This window comes from Rhamphochromis longiceps, linkage group LG12 (assembly GCF_057381845.1).
Source record: "Rhamphochromis longiceps isolate RC_006_pf linkage group LG12, R_longiceps_female_GT1.1, whole genome shotgun sequence".
Taxonomy (NCBI): domain Eukaryota; kingdom Metazoa; phylum Chordata; class Actinopteri; order Cichliformes; family Cichlidae; genus Rhamphochromis; species Rhamphochromis longiceps.
The window spans coordinates 27,366,409-27,390,173 of record NC_140568.1 but is presented as its reverse complement, the minus strand read 5'-3'; the positions used below and the strand labels follow the sequence as shown (position 1 = coordinate 27,390,173).

The following is a 23,765-nucleotide window of genomic DNA, read 5'->3' as shown; positions in this document are numbered from 1 at the left end:
GGTCACTCAGGCACGGCTGGCTGCCGGCGGAGCTCACGGGCGCGTCACTGCAACTCCCCCTGGCTTCTGCTCCGCGGCTGCTGAGTGAGCCTTCATCTGGGACTCTCCTCAGCTCTTACTGGGACAGTGGCGCGGCTGCCCCTCTGTTGGTCTTCCTTGGTCTCTTGTGTTCTGGGGGCCTCTGGATGTCTGGATTTTTGATCTCCTCCATACCTGCTTCATACCTTGGAGGACGGGGCTGTGGCCCCCCACACTCCCTAGCAGATCGTTACATGGAGAAACCTTTGGAATGCAAGCATGCTGATCCACACAGGTATGCACACAGGTGTACACACGGGTATTCACAGACGCGGACTACAGCTTTCTTGGCTGCTGCCTCAAAGCACATTGTGCGCTGTCTATCTTGCGTGCTGCACAATATCGTTTATTATTTAGTATCTACTGATATCTACTGCTAGCTAGTTTATTGTGATGGTGCCGTTTTTTTTATTATGTTGCTCTTTGTTGTTTGCTTTCTCTTCTGTTTTTTTTCTCCATACAGGTGACCCAGGTGTTTTGTTTTTTTTGTTTGTTTTTCTTTCTTTCTTCTCCCCCTTCTCACCGTCTCTTCTCCCCTTTGGTTTTCTTTCTCTCCCTCTCTTTCTTTCATTCTTTCTCCCTGTCCTATCCCCCAGTCATGTCTGTCCCGTTTGTAGCAACTGAAAATAAAATAAATTCATAATTATAATAAAGGTCAATCAAATGGACCAATATGGCAAGGCCATGATGATCCACTTGGTAAAATAAATCCGCTTGGCATCTTTCTTGGCCTCAAGACAACAATTCTGATGGCTAAAGTTCCAAACGGGACACAAAAGGAAAAAAAAAAAAAAAAAGGAGAAAAAAAAGGGACCAGAGCAAGGTTGTTGTTCTCAAATGCTTTTAATAATCATGTGTCAGAAAGAACAAACAAAACAAAAAGCAACCAAAAGCCAAACAAAATTACTTACAGTACTGACACTGTAAAAATAACACAACACAAGTGATGTATGTGATAAAAAACAGTAGCCCTTTTTATTTGAAAATGCACACAAACGAAATGATGAGAACTCATGCTACACGCAGTTGCTTTCTAGTTTATCTCTGCTACATATTTCTCTTTTTTTTCCAACCAGAAAAACAAACAAACAAACAAAAAATCTAACACAGACATTTGGCCCGACTGAAGGGTTCAACAATACACCTTGGTAGAGTATCGTGAGCTTGTGCTCTCACATGCCGGTGAAAAACGACCACATTCACTCCACTCAGTTGCTCATTACAGCGTCAAAAAACCATGTATTACAAAAATTAAACACAGTATCACATTTTCACATCAGTGCAATTAAACCCTGAACCGTTGGCTCTACCAACAAAAGCATGCAACTCAATTAGTCTATGAATCAGTCGTGTATATACAATAGATCTGCTTGCTTTCAGTGCTGGCATATTCACATACCTCGGCCTAATGAAATGAAAAGAGTTGCTGTTAATTTCACGATATGACCAATTAGATAGTATTCACATATTGATATGGAAGCCACCGAGTTCTGCGTGTGTATTTCTGCTGGAGCGCAAGTGGATTACATTGACTGTGTGTAGCGAGGCATTTTTAATATAATAATGTGGCACATATAGTCAGTCTGGACATCCCCGTGTGTGTTTATTGCTCCTTTCTAATCCAGTGCTTCAACATCTGTCTGTTATCTTGCCGCGTCTGTCCTTTGCTTGCCTGAATGTCAACTATAAACCTGCCTCTCCCTCTCTCCATCTCTTTCTCTCTCTCTCTCTCACACACACACACACACACACACACACACACACACACACACACACACACACACACACACACACACACACACAGGTTCTTGTTTCAGGCTCCGGAGCCTCCTGCTGGTTCCCCGTTCCCTGGATTTAATGTATTCATCAGAAACAGACACTGAGTGAGGGGAGGGAGCAGATTAAAGTCCTACAGTACATGATAAGGGACTGCAGCATTTTCTGCTGCAAGACAACCTTAAAACAGCCTTTCTGTGAACAAGCAGCTTTTACTGTCGGCCAAGATTCTAATAGAGGATGGGGCAGAGAACAAAAATGCATGGCTACTTCTCAGAATCTAAAATTAAACACCACCTAACCATATCTATCTATGTACTTTTTGAGATAACTGGCGCAGAAAATGAGCGCTCTCACTTTTTATCGTTTCCATCTTTTTGCCTGTCGGTCTCATGCACAAATCCCAATAAATCCAGTGATGTTAGATGTGAGCTTCTGCTTTTGACCTTACAGAGTGTGGCAAATTCAAAAGGAAGACTGGATGATATTGCTGCCTGTCCGCTTTGACTCTCACAAACACAGCTTCTGCCCTGTCAGGCCCAGCGACAGACCTTTCATATTGGGAAGCGCAGCCTGAAATGTTGACCTGTGATGTGAGAAACATATCTGTGCTATGCTTTTTGTATTGTTTGTCACCTGCTTTCTTTTTCCCATTTCCTTCCTTGTTTCTACACAGTTGACTAGGAAGTGGTTGGATGACCATGTGTGTAATTTGAGTGTCTTTTACAGCGCACGAATCTAATAAACCTCATTAAGAAAAATCAGCTCAGTAAAGCAGGAGGCCACGGGGTTATTTTTCCCAGCCATTTTGATAGAAAGTCCTTCTCTCTGCTGCCGCTCCACTCCTGAGTTGGCAGGGGTGGAGGGAGCTCTGAGGGTCACATGATGGTGCAGCGATTCCTCTGTAGCGCCCCCTGCAAACGAATGGAGGTGTGGTTCTGGCGCATCCCCCGTGCCACAGCAATCCCCAGCAGCTCCTTGAAGAGCAGGACTACGTGCCAGTTAAACTTGGCAGAGCACTCCACATAACCGCACTTCCATGTCTTCTTCACCAGAACCGACACGGCCCTGCGAGGCATGAAGCGCTGACGCTGCAGATCTCTCTTGTTACCCACCACCAGGATTGGCACCTCGCTGCTGCTACCTTCCCTGCAGGAGCATGAGAAAAGAAGGTTGTGTTATTTATTTTTATTTTTTTAAACCCAGAAAAGCCATCGTGTTGGTGTTTGTCACAGCTGTTGTCTCTGCATAGTTTTCCCTTCCTTCTGAGGTGTGTGGGGGTGGACTGGAGGATTAAAACTCACAGGCTCAAGGGGCCTCCCACCGCATGCTGCAGTGAGGGCTTTACAGCATTATTGAGTGGGAAAATGTACGGCAAGCCGGAGGGATGTGTTATAAAATTCTAACTCAGAAGCAAAATCAGAATACTTTATTAATCCCAATGGAATTTATGTGGTCACAGTTGCGCGAAGGCAGTAACGAACAAGTTAAAGTACCAATAATAAATAATAAAATATATTACAAAACTACTCTAATATATAAATACCCCCAATATGTTACACTAACAACCTAGGCGCCCCTCTCGTCATACTGACAGTTTTCTTCTCTGTAGAGGACGTGCAGATTATTAAAAGTAAGACCTGCAAATATAAAGATTAGTCCTGCAGCACTAATGAAAAACATACAGCACCTCTTCAAGTCGACCACAATTAACCGTGATTAGTGATGGTTTAGAAGTGTTTAAATGAAAAGAAGTTTAGTGCAGCAGTGTGGGAAATTAAGCTGCAGGAGTTTAGAGTAAAATGAAGTGTTGATGATAACAATAATATTCATTTTGCTGCTTATTTAGGAGGCAAGGTCATTGGGTTAATGATTTGTAATAATAATTTAAAAAAGCCTTAGAATATAAACTATTTAGGAAAAGCTGTAACAACCGATGTTGAACTCAGAACATCTAGAAAAGACAAGTGTATAAACTGTTTAAACAGTTTATACACAACTTAGCTCTTTCTCTCAGAACGAATGATGGCTTATTTTGTATGACAAAGACTTTTGCATACTTTTGCATATTTGCACGTCTGCCTCGACAGATGGATAAAATGGCTCGCCGAAGAGAAGGCGATGCAGCCTGAGAGAGATGAGCGGTGCAATTTTCAAGCCCCGAGGCGAAGTTCTCAAAACTTGGGAGCTGAACAACCACACGGCAGCAATCATCTCACTTTTCTCCTTTTCACAGGTTGTGCTCACATAACAGCCTTAAAAATATCTCCTTGCATATCTGCTCGGGCTTGACTACTTGTGCACAATGAGGTGTACTGAATGTGGGAGGCGGTGTGCGTGCATCCCTTCATGAGAATGGGGGGGGCGCGGGGAGGGGGGGGGGTAGGAATGATGGAAGGACAACACTGTCACAAGCCTCACTGAACTGAAGGTAGGCTCCTCGCTAGTGGGAACCAGAATAATAAAAGATTTCTGAGGAACATTTCAACAATAGACTTTTTTTTTTCGACAGCTGACACACAGAGTAAAAGAAACACCTCTCAAAACTCGATTATTAATGATTCCTCTTACAGTATCTGCCCCCTTCTCCTCCCCTTCCTTTCCTTTCCTTCTCCAGTCTGATGTTAGACTCTCCATGATTGCACATTTTCCCCCTATTGCCTATTCCTCTCACATTCACCATTTCTTCCATAGTTGCTGGGGATAATAGGTTTCTGTCTTAGATCATAAACATTCGTGGTTACACGTTCAGAGCTGCGAGAAAGTGGGCATCAACTGTGGAGAGGCAGTTTGGTGTTGTACAACATGGCAAACAAATGAAGCCACCCAATGCACCTTTCTATATGTAAATATATGCATGCAGCTGACGACTGGAGAGCGAGGGATTTCTGGCCCCATATGCAGCAGGTGCAAAGCAAATCCAGGAAGCATTTACTGTATGTTATCTGTGGGCCTTCTGTACACTAAATGTACGACTGTCCCAAGAATAGCCTTTAAATTACTAGTGTGGGTTTAGGCATCACACAAGAATCAAATGTCATCAGACAGTGAACTGTCATCACGACGAGCGCGCACGCTAAATTGAAAGATACCACCACAAGAAGCCTAAAAATCACTGTCACCATCATGTAATTGTACAGCTTTGTGACAGGCTGTGAAATTGTGTGCTGTCTTCAGACGGGTGACGGGATGATTTCATTACAAATCATCAGTGAAGGATAACAAGCTGTGTGTCAGCGGTTTAACAAAAAAAAGCAGGATTGTTGTATTACATTTAGTTAAAAATGAAATGCAAATCATTCAAACTTATATTCAAATGAAAACAGCACAAAAACAACACATGAATTGTTGAAATAATTTTTTTTATTGAATTTGATTTCAGCAACATATTTTTTAAAAGGTTGAGACATGTTTAATACTTTGTTGCCTCTATCTTTCTATGCAGCCATGTTGCCGTAATACAAGTGGAATTTGGTTTCGCACTCTTTAAGAAATAAACAAGGCCTTTCCTGAGAAACACCCCTCTGGATGGCAGCACACGTTGCTCCAAAACGTGCATACGGAGCCTTCAAAGGTGTAAGTTACTTATGGCATGTGCACTAATGATCTTCTATACGATTACAGTATGGATGTTGGCTTTTTAAGCTGTGCACTGATAACAATCTGAATAGTCCAATCCTATGCATGACTCGACTACACTAGAATTTCTGTGAAAAACTAAACATCATTACTGCTTCCACTGGAAATAAGATGGTAAGAAACAGCCAGGTGCTGCTAGTCAAATGTAGCTGTTTGTTAAGACAATGTCACAGTCTTTCCAGGAGTGTATGTCCGAACTATTTCACTCAAAGGTCAGACTGTGCAATGCTCAGGGAAACCTTGACAAATTCTAGTTAGTACAACTGTCAAGTGTCACCTTGGGCTTGTTTTACCTTGCAATCAATGACTCAGTATTCAGTAGAAAAGTATTCTAGATGCCGTCTTCCAACAGCTAATTGGGAATTGGGCCATGCAACAGGACAACGATCCCAAGCAAAGCAGCAAATTTACAACAGAATGTCTGAAAAAGAACAGAAACAAAGTTCTGCAATGTTCCAGGCAAAGCGTAGACCTCAACCTGCTTGAACTGCTGTGGTGGACTCTTGACAGAGCTAATGCTAACAAACCTCAATGAACTGAAGCAAAGTTGTAAAGAAGAGTGGAGCTAAAGTAAAAAAAAAAGTCAAAGTGAGAGCCTGCTGGGCTCTGTATAAAAATCCCACAGAAAACTATTACTTTACGTTATTGCTGCTAAAGGTGGCTCTACAAGCTAAAACTTTCTTTTCCACATTTTCACATGCTGGGCCTTTATTTTTTGGTATTTTGTACTTTGATGATAAAATCCCCCAAACGTGTTGTAATTTTTATGTTCTAAACATTATTCTTATGCATTTATTTGTTTTTAAAAAAAGGGTGGTAAACCCACCGTCCTCTTAATTCTCAGTTCTGAAAGGCTCAGCCTCTGTGGGATGCTCTTTTATGTTACTGACCTGTTGCTAATTAACCTAATTAGCTCTGAGATATTCCAACAGCTTTTTTTTTTTCAGCATTACGTAATATTTCTGGTCTTTTGTTGTCCCTGTCCTAGATTTTTTTTTTTTTTAAATTAGAAAACAGTAATGCCTGTGAGTCTTAACAGCGTCATTGTGGTTCAGTTTTCAATTAAATATAGGGTTTAAAGCACGGGTGTCAAACACAAGGCCCAGGACGAAGAATTTCCAATGGAAAAAAATACCCCCCTCCTCCCCCCCAATAGATAAATGCTTAATTTACAGGAAAATCTCTGTTTTGTAAATTAACAAAAGCTTAATATTTTAAAATAACACAAAACTTTAATATTTTAAAATAAAAAAAATCGAAGGAGTGTCTGGTAAATTAACTACCACTAAACATTTTTCTGTAATTTCATATATTTATCATGTAGTTTCACTGGTCTGGCCCACTTAAGATCAAAGCAGGCTGTATGTATGTGATGCATGATGTCCAATGAGTTTGACAGTCCTGGTTTGAAGCTTTTGGACGGTATGTTGAACATCTGCGTTGTCAGCAGAGAGTGTTTGTGACCATACCTGTTCTCTACTATCTGCTGTCGGATCATTTTGACGTATTCAAAGCTCTCCACGCAGCAGATGTCATACACCAGGATGTATGCGTTGGCATTACGAACACCTCTGCAGCGCAAATCCAGCCATTCCTGAAAGGACAGATATGTAGAGAAACACATAAATATGCAAACATATGAGTACGTCCAAGACCCGTTTTAGTCAAGCTTAAGAACTGACATGGTCTCTTGGGTATGCTGACGTATTAGATGGAAGACTTTGCAGATGTGTAAGGTTCCCAGGTAGTGTGTCCTAATGGCTTTGTCAAAGTCTGACATTTCCTCAAATGCCACAATGAGGTTATTTGTGGTTCTGAGTGAAATGGCTCATCGGCTCATGAATACGTTCTTGTGAAATTGGGTGCGGACATTAATTTCCCCTTCAGGACAAACTGATGACTTTGCCACCAGCGTCATCATCAAAGAGAAATTTCAATCCAATACTTTGATTCATGACAGATTAAAAGACTAACGATAATCCCATCAGCCTCGGTTAATTTTTTTCCCCTCTTTATGTAACAGAACTTTGCTCTGTCACAGTTTGCTTCCCTTTGCAGTTACAAAGTGCAGTGTATGAATTCCTCGAGTAGACATGGTTCTGGGAATCTTACAGCTTTGAACAAAGTCATAAAACACGATGACCCCGCAGTAAAACACTGCACGCTGTTCAAGGACAAAGACGGAGGCTGGGGGAAAGAAAACGCACAACCTTCTGTCAGGAGAGGAAAAAAGGGAACGCGGTGCTCTGATGTGGCAAAAAAGCAACATTTTGTTCATGCTAATGGTTTTCAAAGCATAATTCAAAATGTAATCAAAGCACACAGTGCACGTGGGTCTATTTGCACCTTACTGAGGGCCATTCGTTTTAATAGAAACGTGAGGAACCATCCTTCTATCCAAATGTGTATCACTGGGCTCACCACTGCCGACCTGCTGCCTGTAACACAGGGCTCTAGACTAACTTTTTGACATGGGCGCACCGGTACGCCTAACTTTAAAAATTTAGGCGTACCGGCACAAAAGTTAGGCGCACTCAAATTTTTCAACCGCATCGCTTAACACCGCAGTTTTACATGTGCACTTTCTTTGGGGGGGGGAAGTCCATACAGACAATATTAATTTCTAAATTATTAACTAACAAACTTGTGCTTAAAGTGCTTTGTCAATATTGTAGAAAATGTTAAAAACTTAATCATCATCTTGGCCTCCTCTGACGACCTGTTTGCTGCTGTCTGCTGCTGAAAGGCCGTGGGGAGAGGGGACACTTGGGCAGTGCATTTATTGCAGCATATAATGTGTTTTCTGGATACACTGTGCTTTTTCAGCATTCAAATATTGATGGCACCGTGTCAGAGCACTGGCTATGAATTTCAGACAGATCAGGCCTTAACTTAACAAAAAAGTTATCAATAGTTCTTTTCATCTTTTCTTATTACCCACAGCTACAGTACATCCACTTCTCTCAGGCCTAGGCTGCTCACTAGGGCTGAGTATCATCACTGATTTCTATAATCCATTCAATTCCGGTTCTCAAAGTCCTGATTTGATTCAATTTAGCCTCAGACAGTCAGAAATATTATAATTCTGATCATTTATCAGTACTGATACACATGAGACTTCATCAGAATTGTGAAAATCACAGCAGATGCCTTTGTGTGAAAGTAACTGAGAATAAAACACAGGAAAACATGAAGGAGATTTTCCTGGTCTGGCTTTTTATAGCAGATAACCTTAAAAATATTCTGCAATTTTGCATAATTTTAAGAAATTTAAATTTCTTCAGTATTGAACAGCAGAAATTAGGCTTTCTTGTCCGAGGTCATTTAAGTGAAAAAAGAAAAAGCGCTGTAAACAACGGTAGACTGGTGGGTAATAAGCGAATGAATAATGCAGAAAACAGATTTGAGACGGGAAACTGTTCCTGAAGTACAGAGAGAGAGAGAGCTGTGCAGGAAGTGTGATTTTTATCGTGGTGGAAGCAAAACAGCAAAAGTCAGAGGGAATTCATGACGACATTGATCAAATGTGAAGCGCAGTTTGCTGCTTCTTTTGCTGCAGGCTCGGTGAATTTTGGTTGGAGAGAGGCAAAACCTGCAGCTCAGAATCAGCGCAAAAAGACGTAAACACAGCGCGGACCCGAAGAATCGCTAAGCTCCGACAGCGTGTCCGTGTTCAGGCCGTCGGGTGAGAAAGCCGAGAAAGACGAAGCTGATTCTGATGTGTTGGGTCCGCTCCGTGTTTAGGTCTTTGTGTGGAATCCGTTAATGAATTGATATCGCTTTATTCAAGCTACTCACCTCTCTCTTCCACCTGCACTTTCAACTGGACCACGGCCAATCAGAGAGGTCCCGCCCCTGACTATCTCTGATTGGTTTAGTCCACGATAGGGGCATAATGTGTGTCTGTTGTTGACCACACGGAGAGTTACAGAGATTTTTTTTTTGTTACCGGAACAGTTTATTTTTAGTCGCACCACTGAAAAATTTGGTCGCATTTGCGACCAAATTGGTCGCACTCTAGAGCCCTGTAACAGCATGAAATTAATGTATAAACATTTGATCTGATAAAAGAGGGAGAGGCAAATAGAGGAAGTTCAGGGGCTGGGGGAAAAAGATATACTGAGGGAAGGAAATGAGAACACAAACGCAGGCCTGGGAGAATGTTGAAAAGATGAAAAAGGCAACAGCGGATCAAGGGATGAGCAGACATAACCTCTGGTGTTCCCACACACTGCTAATGAAGGGCCTAGACTCTGTGAGACCGCCTCAGTTCAGTTCAGTGAAACATAATTCAATCCAATTTAATATAATTTAACAGACAAACATTGGAAATTAACTTTGCAATAAACAGGGTTGTTCTTATTAGATGCAGACTGCTGTAATGCACAAACGGCATTGCACTTTAGACAACGGTGTGATGAGGATCTTTCAAATGTAGTCTAACATCTGGGGAAATACAGTTTAGTAGCTGGGGATGAGAATGACTAATAATGACTATGAAGCTGGAACTAGAAACTGCTTAGTTTGGCTTAACATGAATGCTGGAAGCGTGGAAAGCTGGGCTCTGTATAAAAACCCAAATCTGTTTTCTGCCACATTTGGAGCTCACCGGTCAACACATTACATTCAGGTTTATTATATTCCTTTAAATGAAATGAAAAGCGGCACAGGTTGTGATCTTAAAAGGGGCTTGTGTGGCCCAAGACCTCTTTTCTTGTGATCACTTTGAAGTTTCTGGTGTTGTGCCAAAAGATGGTCACCCACATTTAAGCTGTTGTAAATGACTTGTCGGCCTATAATCTGTGAAGCACATGTCAAACCAATGTCATCAAATCATTCTGAGCCACAAATAACCTTCCTGTCACAAGGTAGAAAGTGAGTTTTATATATCCTTTATTTATCCAGCTAAAAAGTGTCATTGATGTTAAAAATATATAACTTTTAAAGAGTGATATGAAGTTGGTAAAATAATGTCATAAAGATAATTTTATATATAATCCTTTAATAAATTCTGTTGACTAAAGTCTATTTACCAATATAAGCAAAGATATACATTTGGGAAAATGAATATAAACATCAGAAATCAGTTTTGGCACATTCACCAGCAAAGATTTTCAGGAAGTTGGACTTGTCTCATGCTTGGAAAGTACCGGCATATTTCCCAAAGCTCAAAAGTGTCATCAGGTAGTGCAATGATATCAGCTTCCGGCTATTTGGATTATTGGTGTCATCTTTGAACAACAACTGAATTTTAAAACTCTAAGCTCATCCAACCTTGTTTCCTTCACCTCAGAAATGTGGCAAAAGTCAAACCTTTACGGATGATCTGATATCGTCGTGTTGGTGTCGTTGCAAGTGACCAATCACATTGTTGTGACGTTATTCTTTGGCGCGCCAAGCCATTCGTGCATTTATGAAATTCCAATGTTGCAAGGACAATATCAATTCTGCTTAGCGTTTATTAAAGGGTTAGGGTCAGGGTCTGGGTCCGTTGATCGGCGGACAGAGGCGGTTTCTCGCAGCTTAAGTACAGTTTTTTGTTTTACGGCGTTTTTTCCTGAAGTCGCAAAGGTATGACGCCACAACATTCTGATTGGTCACTTGCAATGTTGATCCTGGAACAACATTTACTATGTTGATCTGGGAACAACACCAACACGACGATATCAGATCGTGCAACCTTTACTGTCATTCAGTCCTCTGGATCTTTTACTACACAGTTTACTTTTCTAACCCACTTTTCACTCTTCACTGCATCTGACCTGCTCTGACCTCTGGCATCGACAAGAGATTTTCACCCAGAGACCTGCAGCTTATTGGGTAGTTTCTCTTTTTTGACCATTCTCTGTAAACCCCAGAGATCCCAGTAGATCAGCATTTTCTGAGATACTCAGACTACCCTGACAGCAACAACCATGCCACATTCAAAGTCACTTCAATCACCTTTCTTCCCCATCCGACGCTCGGTTTGAACATGTTTTCATGCATAGACACACTTCCATGTGATTGGCCGATAGAGATTTGAGAGCGCTTGAAAAGGTATACCTAATGAAATGGCCAGTGAGTTTATATTATGTTGTTAAGATCACTGATTTAACCTTGGAACATTTCCACAGACTCAGTGTAGATTTACTTCACACAGTGGCTGCTGTTCGATTTGCTCCTCCTGAGCTCTTTTTTAAAACAGTTTTTTTAAATCCCTGTGAACACATTTTTAAAAGAATTTACATACAAATCAATTTCCCCATGTGATCACTGCCTCTCCTGAAGCTGTTTATTATGTTATGCTTCAATGATTTTCAGTGAAATTCCGCTCTGATGTATTTGATGCTTTTTGACTGACGCACCTGAACCTCGGGGCTCTGATGATGATTTGGCTGCTTTGGAGCCGTGCTTGTTGTGCCCATATTGCTTTGAAAGCTCACATATCAAAGTGCTGATTGTCAGGCCCCATTTTAATTTGCATGCTTATAATTAGCATGCAATCTAATGTGACCCTGTAGTGGAGCAGTGCAATGTTGATGGATTTGCTACAGTATTTTGTACAGCGTTAAGTCATTTGTTCCATGTGGTGTTTACTCTACACTTTTTCCAGCACTTACACAGCTTGTGTAACCTAAAATAGAAACGTGAATAGAAAAAAAATTAATTACACTGCTGTCAAGGTTTGGGGGGGGATTTGCATCCAAATTAAACATGCTGTACAGCTAATCTGTACAATGAAGATGAACTGATAATTTGTGACAGGTGAGGCTGAGGGAACAGGCGAGGATCAGCCTAACTTGTAATGATAAAACGCAGTGAGGGACGCTTTGCCTCTATTCATTTTGGAGGGGGTGTTTGTGTCAAGGAGCAGAAACAGCCTCACAGATCAGCAGGAAGATAATGAAGCCAATCAGGCGCAGAGATGGCAATAAGATCACTGCCATCAAAAGTAAAAAGCGTAAGTGGGACGATGTGTTGTGAAAACTGGTGTAAAGTGCAGTTTTCTCTGGTCTTTCACAGTGTTTTCAGCAAGAGTGGGTTTTTTTTCTTTATGATTTCTAATTTCTTCCATCAATTCATTTTCTTACTGGAGTCTATCCTAAAGTGTCCAGTACAGCTCCAGTGCAAGATTTGTTGTGTTTCCCGAACAAACCAGAGATGTTCGCTGTCATCACAGCTCATGATAACTGAGGCAGCTGACGACGCAAGGCGAGCACGGTGGCTTGTGGTTGCAGCCTCACATCCCGCGGGGCTAAAAATAGCAGCTTGTGTTTTCATCTCGTATCTCTTTGTCGTCCAAGTCCTGTTTTTAAATGTGGAGGAGGAGCCGGCACAGAAGCAGCAATACTACTTCTCCAAACCCCAAACACGAGGCCCAGGCCAAAACAGAGCAGTAAAGAAAAGGCAGCGCACTGATACGCGGTAACCAAATGAATGCAAACGGCATGTGTGGGCATGTTTATTTGTGTGTGCTCGCCGGGATGTGAGAATGTGCTTGCGGGAGCGTGACTGTGAAGTGTGGTGCCACTGTCTGTGTCCTCCAGTCGGTCGCCTTACCACAGCGTGGAAAAAGAGCAGCTCGTCCTTTGCTCCTCAAGACCCAAACAGAGCGTGTTTCCCTGACAACTGCAGGGCCGTGGTCAGTTTTCAGCAGGCTATGGCAAAGCCGCCATGACTCCGATATTAGTGGAGGCAGCTTGAACGTAATGAGTGGTTGCGATGGATCAATACTCCATCCAGTGCAGGAGGGCGGCCGGTGTAACCTGGCTGGGGCCAATGCTGAGCTATTACAGATATGTCAAACACAGGTCACGCTGGTTGAGTTGGAATTAAAATCCATTACATCCCTTAGGGATGGAAGTCCCCTTTTCAAAGTAATGACCTGGACCAGCAAAACCATTTATTGCCCTTTGTTGTAAGTCTCCAGTGTTCAGGTGACAAAGAGACTCTGGCTGATGCTGGCGAGGGGTCAAAAATGGATATTCTCAAGAATTAGACTGGATTGGGAAACTGAGAGATATGTAACGTTGCTCTATGTCTTTCTTGTCCCTACAGATATCCTTGCAGATATCCTTGCATGCTGCCAGAGAGTTAGATGAGAAGATTGCCTACTTTGTTAAATACTAATAAGATAAAGCCAGGAGCTGGAAGCTTAACATCAAGACCAATTGCTGGGTCTGACCCGAGGCACAACCTCCATGGCTGAAAAATGAAACCAGTTGAAGTGCACCTTGAAGTGCAGTTACTCGAAGGCCCACTGAGGCGGCCTCGAGAAGCAAGTTAATCTGCTTAGACTCACAATTTAAAGGCCTAACTAGCTGTACAATGGAAATATGAATACAATTTTAAATAAAATGGTTTACAGTCTCAGTAGCTGATGTTTCACATCCTTTGGGGTGACTGTGTCTCAGGAGGTGGAGCAGGTTATCTACTAATCAAGAGGTCAGTGGTTGGATTTCCTCACGCATCGGAGAGCAACTCAGCTCCAGCTACTTGCCCAATGATTCTTAGGCATGCAGCCAGGTATGGAGTCACCAACCTTTCCAAATCTTCCAGAGCTACAAACACCACCACCCCTAGTGTGAATGTTTAACTAGCTCTCATTGCACTTGCATGAATGAGGCTTGTAGTAAGAAAGCGCTTTGAGCGAAAAAGTGCTACATTAGTACAGGTTCATAATAAGTGCACCAGAGGTGATTTTTAATATAACTCACCAACTGTGTTGTTATTACCACTTGAACTTTGCATTTTTAAGGGAATAGTTGAATGAGAGGGGGAAACGCCAACTGGTTGTTAGCTAGCTGTCTAGCATGCTAGGCTACTTCTAATTCAAATCACTGATCTAGAACAAATAACATGGCTTGCGAGTACTTAACAATTAATTAAATCTAACTGTACTAAGAGCCCATTCAAGGAATCTTTGCTTCAGCTTTGTTGAGTGAAATGTCAGAATTTTATTCAGATTTGACTTGGCAGTAATTAGCACTGAGGATGAGGGTGTGTTTTGCTGATCACGCTTGTTAGAGTCATCTCTACAAGGCTTGTCTGGTCCATATTTTGTTGGGCACAGTTTTACACTACTGTACACAACCATAATGGATTTAATTTTATTCTTATATAAGTGCAAATACAAGGGTTGCCAGCTTGTTTAATTCTTTGCAGCCTGAAGTCTGGAACCCATAGACATCAGGTAATGCTGTCTTTCTTTGCTTGAGATGCAGGGCCTTTTTTACAGCTGCCTTTGGCTGCTGCTTGTGTGTGAGTATCTCTGCTCTGAGTTTTGTATTTAATACCTGAAAAGCTGCACTATTGAGATCAGGCGAAGACTTGCCATTCAAGGATATCTCATTTCTTTGCTTTGACAAACTCTCGGTTGCTTTTACAGTTTGCTTTGGGTCATTTTCCGTTTGTGCTGTGAAACTCTGCCCGATGGGTTTTGTAGCATCTGTCTGAATCTGAGCAGAGAGTGTAGCCCCGTACACTTCACAGTCAATCCTGCAGCTTCACTCAGCAATCACATCACCAACAAAGTGTCCTGGTTCCCCTGCCAGGCATATGTTTCTACGTGGTATTCTTTGGATCATGACCTTTTCTCTAATGCTCAATACTTTTGTCTTCTATTAGTAAGTAAAGTTACATTTTATTTATATAGCACCTTTTCAGATTAAATCACAAAGTGCTTCACAGAGGCTCAAAATATACATCATCCAATGTCAACCAAAACCAATTTTAAAAAGATAAGTCTTTAACTGCTTCTTAAAAGAAATGACTGAGTCCACAGATCTCAAACTCAATGGCAGAGAGTTCCAGAGTCTGGGAGCCACAGATACAAACCAGAGGTGTGGACTCGAGTCACATGACTTGGACTCGAGTCATTAATTTTATGACTTTAGACTTGACTTGAAAAAATGTTCTAAGACTTGTGACTTGACTTGGACTTTTACACCAATGACTTGGGACTTGAATTGGACTTGAACCGGTTTACTTGAAAAGACTTGATATTTTACCCCAAATATAAAATTTAACATGCATATTATATAGAGATTGAAAATGTGACGTCATTCACGGGTAGAACCGCAAAGGATTCTGGGAACTCGTGGCAAGCGGTACTAGCGCACGCAGGCTTTCAATTAAAATCAGTTACACAGCGATAAAAAGAAACACAAAAATGTCAAGAAGCCGTTGTATTATTAACTGCAATAGCCGGTCGCATGACAGCCACGGGAAGCCGACGGGTAAAGAGATCGGTTGTTATCGGATTACGTCGTTGAAGAGAAATTGTTCGAGCCATGTTTCCGAAGTAACAAAGACGCGACGGATGGTCTGGATTGCAGCCATTCAAAGATCAAATATAACGTCCTAGAACACTCCAGCTCACATGTTAGTCTGCTCCAAGCATTTACACAAAGGTCAGTCTGCTGTTGTAGTTAATGCGTCATTTTCTTAACATAATTGGTGATATAGGTTACAAGCAAGTCTGGCGCTGAACAGAAATTGTCGCGCTATGCTCCTTTGTTTATTGTGCATAAATAGTAAATTGTCCTGACACAATATTGCGTTTCGCTTCTGTTATTATGGTACATTGACAAAAACACATACTTTTATTCACAGGATAAAACAGGTTTTTTGTATCACTAATTGTCCAGTACGATTACAGCATACAATATTATTGTCACTGCTACATTTCTGTGATGCTACCAGAAATTATTTCCACTACTAATTAATTACCGTTGAGCTCAAAGGTCCTATTAATAAACGGTTAAGGAATGTGTATTTATGACGACGATTTGTGAGACTGGTAAACTTATGATACGTACGATGGTCTTTCGTTCTACACGGTGCATTTCAAGGTCCTGCACCCATCCGGCGGTAAACTGTACCTGGGCTTGTTGCAGTGACCTGAAGTTACTAAACTTCATGAGTGTATGCGCTCACTCCAAGAACCGTATAATTATAAATATGCATATAAATATGCTACGATGAGATAGCTGACTTCATCTAACTAGCAAATGTTTTCCAGGCTACGTTGGTGATACAGTTTTTTTTAATGTGTATGATATTTTTGTCATGCGATTTTAAAGCTGGTCCTACAACCGCATCCAAGAATGACATGCAGCTTATCTCAGAACTGTCGGTGAAAATTATTCTTGGAGCTAAGTTTAATTGAGCTGCATTTTAAAGAGGTGCAATTTCACAATTTGTGTATATTTTCTAAGTTCACTATTTTGTATGTGTTGAGAAAAACACAGATTTTAAAATTACATGGTCTAATATTTACATTTAGCATAACTGCAACATTATTTTTTCGTTGTTTTTTTTTTTTTAAAGACTCGAAAGGACTTGAAATTCAAAGTTTCAGACTTGTGACTTGACTCGGACTTTTACACCAGTGACTTGAGACTCGACTCTGACTTGCCTGACATTACTTGAGACTTGAGGATAAAGACTTGAGACTTACTTGAGACTTGCAAAACAATGACTTGGTCCCACCTCTGATACAAACGCTCTGTCACCTTTAGTTTTTAACCTTGTATGCTGGACAGCCAGCAGGCCTTGGTCACAAGACCTCAAGACCTTTTTTCTTCTATTATGTTAGTACAGGTTAATCTTGGTTTCATCTTTTATCATCTAGATGTTTTCTGTCAAACTCTAATCCGGCCTTCCTGTTCCTCAGTGTAACTGTGTGAACCTTATTGTAAATTCTCTGTATTTCCATTCATGAAGGTGTTTCTTGATTGTAGTCCTCGATAACAATACTCCTACCTCCTTAAGAGTATCCTTAATTTTGTTAGGTGCTATAAAGTTGTTTCTTTAGCCATGGAAATAATTCTGCAATCATCCTCTGTGTTTTTTCTGAGCATTTATTCTTTTTTAACGGCATAAAAGATTGCTGATTTAACCGATCCTGGCGTTTTGCTCTCTCTCTGAGAGGATAATTTTGCTGTTTCAGTGACAATGTCTTTCACTTGCACCGACATCTATTTGAGACTCATATTTAAAATTTCGGTGAAAAGCTACGAAATACAAATTCAACACTTCAGATATTCTATCTGCTTCATTTATTATGAAATAACAAGTGAACGTGCCTCACCCAGCCATGAAACCGCTCGTCAATCAAATGTAGAACTAACTGTGAGCCACTGAAAATGAGGGACTGTGTATAAACCGTAACTGCTGAACTGTTAATGCAACATTTTTGTTAAACCCTTTGAATTAAGGCTAAAAGTCTGCACTTCTATCACCTCTGGATGTTTCATTTAAAATCAACTGTGAAGGTGTGCACAGGGAAAACTACAAAAACTGTGCCTTTGCAGATAGTATAATGATATTTGTGTATATATCAGCAAAAACAGATTAAATGCAATTCAAAATGAATGATCCACTATGATTATTATACATTTGTGCTCAGTTTCACTTCCAGATCCTGTCAGCACTTAACGCTTCACCGATATGTGCACTTCACAGACGCACACATCTTTCTTGCTGCATCTGCAAGCGTGAAATACGATAGTTTCCTCGCTGTTATATATGAAAGTATTGACAGAGATAGCTGAGAAAAATGCCCAAAGAGAGCAGGAGACGGAGCATTTTGTGTGGGAGGAAGTCATGGAGATACATTATGGCAAGAACAAAAAGGGAAAAGAAGAGAAAGTGAAAAGAAAAGAACAAGAAAAAATCATGCTGAATCTTCCGTCACGCTTAAATCCATCTGTCATCACATCGTATTGACACACCAGGACAGATGCTCTCTCAATGCAATACTCTCAGAAACAGACACACACGCCACAAAGCAAACAAATCATTACACCAACCCAGCTTCACGGGAAAAATGATACAAATCTTGCCTCTTTCCAGCATTAAAAAAAGATTTTTTTAATGTCTCTGTATGTTGTTGAAATGAGGTCACAAGTCGCCTGCTAGAACGCCACTGCTGTTCTTATAAAATAATCTGAACTGATGAGAAATTGCCGGGCTACATCAGCGCGGAGGCGTACTGACTCACTCTATTCTGCAGCTTATTCATCACAAATTTTATAGGACAATATAAAACCTCATTTGGTCACCCCGGCTTCAACGGTGTCCATTAAACTTTCTAATTGACCAAAACAAATTCCCGCTCTCTCCCTCCCCTCTCTCCTTTCTTCCTCTCTTATTCCCCGACTGTATTCTAACAGTGAAGTGTGCTTTTATTTAATTTGCTGTCTTCAGCAAGTAAAATTCAATCAGGATTCTTTGTGCTGGCTCAACTCACCCCTCATTACATCCAACTGCCCCTGATCCACGTTACATTTCTGTGGTCGCAGGGTTAAACGCAGATGAGGGCAGTGACTCGAAAATGCCCCGTGTCTCTCGCTGTGAATAGAGGATGAAGCACCAGAGGAAGCAAGAACGAGCGAGACAAAGCACAGCGGGCCTTCCAGGTGTTGTTCCTTACCAAATGAGTAACCGTAAATCTGTCAGATGGAAATGTTGTGGCAACACTCAGCTAATGGATTTCTCTGCTGGTATACCTTCGACAAAGAGCCTGCACCACCACTCTGACATTAGCATGAAATGTTTAACCAAAGACAATCAAATGAGGAGGAAACCCCTCAAATGTGACTCAACCTTTGAGACACTTGAACTCATCAGATGCACCTCGTCCCCTGTTCCTGCAGCTGCTCCTGCTTATTGCTTAATGGGAGTTCAAAGCACTTTAGCTGGAAAAAAGGAAACTCAGTGCCTTCCCAGCAGGAATCTGTAGCGTAAGCAGTCTGCAGAACTCTTAACACCTTCCAATAAAATGTTAAATCTAGTAGGGAAGCTTTGTATAACTCCGACAAGATGATTGCTCTGCCCTGTCAGATGTTTTCTGTGTTAACGCCGCAGCTTTGTGAGCGCACAGAAAACCAGCACTTTGGGAGGTCTCTCTTTCTCGTTGTGCTTTTGTTGTCTCCTGCTTGGCTTGATCTCATTTTCTCAGTGGCACTTTCGCCGGCGGTAGATAACCGCAGCTGTTCTTGGGAGGCCTATCTGTGACACCGACAGGGAGGGAAGGAGAGAAACAGTCAGCAGCAGCAAATCAATGGCTTTGCTGTGGTGACCTTGGAGATTTCGGTCTTTCCAATGAGGTCACAGTGGACAAGAGTCAAACACGTGCCTCGCGTCAGCAGAGACTTGCAGTGGGATGCGCCGTTTCAAGCACCGCACACATGCATACGAAGAGAGGGACGCATTATATTCAGCAACTTAATGGGCTGGGAAAAATGACAAAGAGGACTTTAACAAGGGGATCATTTGTCTCGAGGGATAGAGTCACATTTTTAAGGCGATATTAAAGCAGTTCTCACATGCTCATGTGTAGATTGGAAGGATTTCAGCTGCTGTAACAGATCCTACTCTCCACATTTGGCCACTAAGAGGGAAGGGAAAGCGGAGAGCTGATGTCTTTCCAATAAAGAGAGGATTTAATGCGATTTCACTCTAAGTGTCAAGGGCCAAAATACGCACTTCTTATTCCATGTAAAAAAATAACTAAAACAATGCTTAATATGTCTGATTCACACAAGGTAAGCGGTATAATAACACAAAGAGGATTTAAAAGATTATCCCCTAGACTGATTCAGACAGTTGAAGAAGCAGGTGAAGCAGCTCTCCCACATCCTTGGTTCTGGTTTTTTGTTCTTATTTTTTACTGGCTGTGTTTTTGAAAACAGAGGTTCAGAAGTCTGTGGTGTTTTGAAGCCTCTGTGGGTCTCCTCCTTGGTTGTGACTGTTTAACAAAGGATCTGTAAGGCGGGAGGGTGAAAAAAGTTAGAGGATCTAATAATGCTTTCAGTATGGCCACGAGGACTGTTTCAAGCACCTCCAATTCTTGTCAAGAAATAAAGAAAGCCAAAAATCTGCTCCAAAAAAGTGACTGCAAAGCCGCAGCATTCACAGTGCTTTTTCATCTTGCTATGATCCTGCGACCAGATGTGCCTCCATCTAATGAGGGGTGGCATCTGACCTGTGGTCAGGAATAAAAGGGCAGTCTGCTCTATTTTTAAAAAGGGAGTTTTAACCAGGTGCTGTGGCCATGCCTGAAGCACAATGCTGCAGAATCAACACAAATATCAGCAGCAGCACTGCTGTTTCTTAGAAGTGTGTAGAAGACATGTTATGATTAACACATAACAATATGCAAGTTTGCATATTGCAAGTTTGCATATTGTCTTCATAAACGGGCTGAAAGACAGAGACAAAGAGAGTTTAAAAACGCCAAAGTGAAGCTCTTAGGCTTTAAGTCAGCCAGGTCTCCATAGCAACTAGTAGACTAGGGACATCTGATACTGAAAGAGAAATAAATAAAATTGGTGTTTTTGCCTTTGAGGGATGTTAGCGGCTGTGAACAGACGGGCACTTGTAAGATTAAGCAGTGATTAAATAAATGAGAAGCGGGTTCAATCAGAGAATGGACCCCCTCCTCTCTAAGCTTGTCTAAATCCTCCTCTGATAAAGTTCCCGAGACAGAGACGTGATACCTGACTGGAGCTTGATGGAAAAGAGGAGATCGGCGGGACGTCCAAAATCTTCAGCTCGTACATGTTCCCGTTCAGTATGACGGAGGGTCTGTACACATATCTGGTCCTGGTCGGCGTGTACACCTCCGAGAAGTCGTTATAGATGAACTGGCGGATTATAGAAGTTTTCCCCACTCCGGGAGCACCGATCACTGCGATACTCAGCGTCTCCACCATTCCTGGAGCCCGAGTTCAGCACCATGGACAGCGGCGACAACAACGGCAGATGTGGTAGTCCAGAAACACAGCTGGCCGCCGCTTTTTAAAAAATAAATCTTTATTTTGTCTTTTTTCTTTTCTTTTTTTTTTTCTTGCTGTTTCTCTGGTGGAATTCAACCCACCCGCCGCCGCTGCCCCTTTAACCAGCACCCACTAAATCACCTTAACTGGCTTCAGCTGCGTTCAATAGAAGAGTCGGTGGGAGAATAGAGCACCCACCCGTCGAGCAGAGCGGGGAAACTTTTATCTCCAAGACACGCAGATAGTCAAAAATACAGCTCAGCCACCAATAGATGGGCTCTTCGCCGCCTCTGTGAGCCAACGCAAGGAGAGAAACTCTTGGTTTTCAGGGGACACCCCAGGCAACCTCGTCCCCGGAGAGGAAGCATAAAAGTCCGCCCTTGCCGCCTCCACATGGACATAATCCTGCCAAGGCTGGGCTCCGATGACCTTGTCCAAACGCACAGCTCTCAGTGTCTTCGTTGATTATCTCCTCCGCACCTCTCACTCATCCCCAGCGATGCACCACCGCGCTCCTCCATCACAATGAGGACGGGCGCGCAGCCGCTCGTCTCATAAGCTTTCCACGTGTTCCCGCATAATACGCGATCCCCATAATCTTCTGGTTTTCGATAACACAACGATCGATTTAAGACAGGAGAGGCAACTCGCACAGAAAACAGCGGCGCGTATTCTGTAAAGGCATCTGGAGTCTTAAGGAGCGCTGCGTGTCTGCCGTTGGAAAGACAGGAGCTCTCCACCTCCTCCCCTCTCTCCCCCCCTCATCATCATTTGCAATATCCACTGCCCCGCTCGTCCAATAGGATCACGTAGTGCACAAGGCGTGCGAAAGCTTTGAGCTCCCATACGCCGCAAACAAATAGCTGTGGAAGAGGCCACACACTATACATCATCTCCGCGCCAGGGTCACGGAGAGGCGGCGCAGGACTGAACATCATACCTGTGAGGTGACTTATGACCGGACAGGGTCCCGGGGCACGCGAGGGGGGGTGTGTTCGAATCAATCACGGCTGACAGCGGAGCACCACAGACAAAGCTGAGCAATAAACGCAATTCAGTTTATGGTTCCTCAGAATAACTGAGATGAGCTCCAGAGAAGTGTGAGACTGTTCTGTGAAAGGTTTGCATGCTTTATGTCTGTGAAGGTTCTCACTCATCCAGGTCATCGTAGTCTAAGGAGCTTGGAAAGAAAAGCGTCTGGACTTCTTTGAGTTGCTTGAAGACGTTTCACCTCTGCACCTCAAGTTTGCATGTTTTAGTTCACACCTCTGCAGATTAGTTCTTATTATTAACAAGTACAGCGTTTTAGATCCAGTTTTCCAAACCTATTGTTGGTGGGGTTTTTTTTTTTTTTTTTTTTTACTTACACATGTCTGAATGCAAATCAGTTGGAGCAAAATTTCTAGGGTTTTACTGGTGAAATGTGTAAAGGTACTAATAAGACAGACATATGGAAAATAGGCGAAGGCTCTTGAGGAAATGGGAGTAGTTAAAAAGAAATATCAAAAGTTAAAAGAACAGAAGCTTTTTCTGCATACTCACTGGTAATGCCCCCGATGGTGAGTTTTAGTGGAAATTTGGAAAGGGTATTTACAAAAAGGACCTTTAAAAATAACAAAGCAAGTGTCACATGCTGAAGTTGGTTAAATATCAGCCAAGGAGATGTTTGACAACTCGGCAGCCTAAAATATGTAGAAAGCATTTGAGTTACTTTAATGAACATAAAATAAAAGCTTTATTGGTCCTGAAAGCTGGAAATTGACCGTGTTACAGCAGCTAAAATATGAAAAACAACTTGGCTGAATAAAATAAATATATCACAGAACAAATGTCTTAAAAAAGGACACTAGGGAAGAACGTTATTTAAACAGAATATTTCAAAGAAAAAGCTCAATAAATCCACATTTAACTGTGTTACAAGAAGGAGATTAAAGCTAAAATAAATGACAGTATGTTGTTACGGTGGTAAAGATATTTTTGTCTTTCCAAACATGTTTTATCAGAAAATCGATGATCAAACATCACAAATGAGGACTATAGACGTGCTGCCACCGAGTGATAAATGCCAAATCTGGAAAATGTCAAGATAAAGAGTAAGCCGAATGTATGAGATTACTCTCAGAACACATAAGAGCCGATGATGGGTGGCTGTAGATCAGGAGGTGGAGCAGGTCGCTGGCTACTCCATACCAAATATCCTTGGAAGGATACCAACCAAAGTTGCTGTCTGCTGTATGACTGTGTATGAATGCTAGATAGAAAGGACTTATATGGATGGGTGAGAATGAGATAAGTTGTATGAAGCACTGAGTGCTCAGAGTAGAAAAGCGCTACATAAGAACCAGCTGCCACATTGTTGAGCTCAGCTACATTTTGGAAAATGTGGAAAGTTCTAAAAAGCAGGACATACATTTTATACCTTTAACGGTCTCTTCATCCGTTTCAATCTTCTTACTGACAGATGTAACCCCATATGCCAGAGTAGTAGATAAACCATTAAGTGAA

At 41.9% G+C, this 23,765-nt stretch overlaps 1 protein-coding gene across 1 annotated transcript; it reads right to left on the bottom strand.

Annotated features, from left to right (window-relative positions):
- Positions 1–940: 940 nt before the first annotated feature.
- rasl10a (RAS-like, family 10, member A) lies at positions 941–21,988 on the bottom strand. Its single transcript, XM_085425531.1, has 3 exons — positions 20,982–21,988; positions 6,963–7,087; positions 941–3,003 (listed from the first exon to the last, which is right to left on the bottom strand). The coding sequence occupies exons 1-3, from the start codon at positions 21,195–21,197 to the stop codon at positions 2,733–2,735; spliced, it is 612 nt and encodes a 203-aa protein (XP_085281657.1). The 5' UTR covers positions 21,198–21,988; the 3' UTR covers positions 941–2,732.
- Between the last annotated feature and the right edge of the window lie 1,777 nt (positions 21,989–23,765).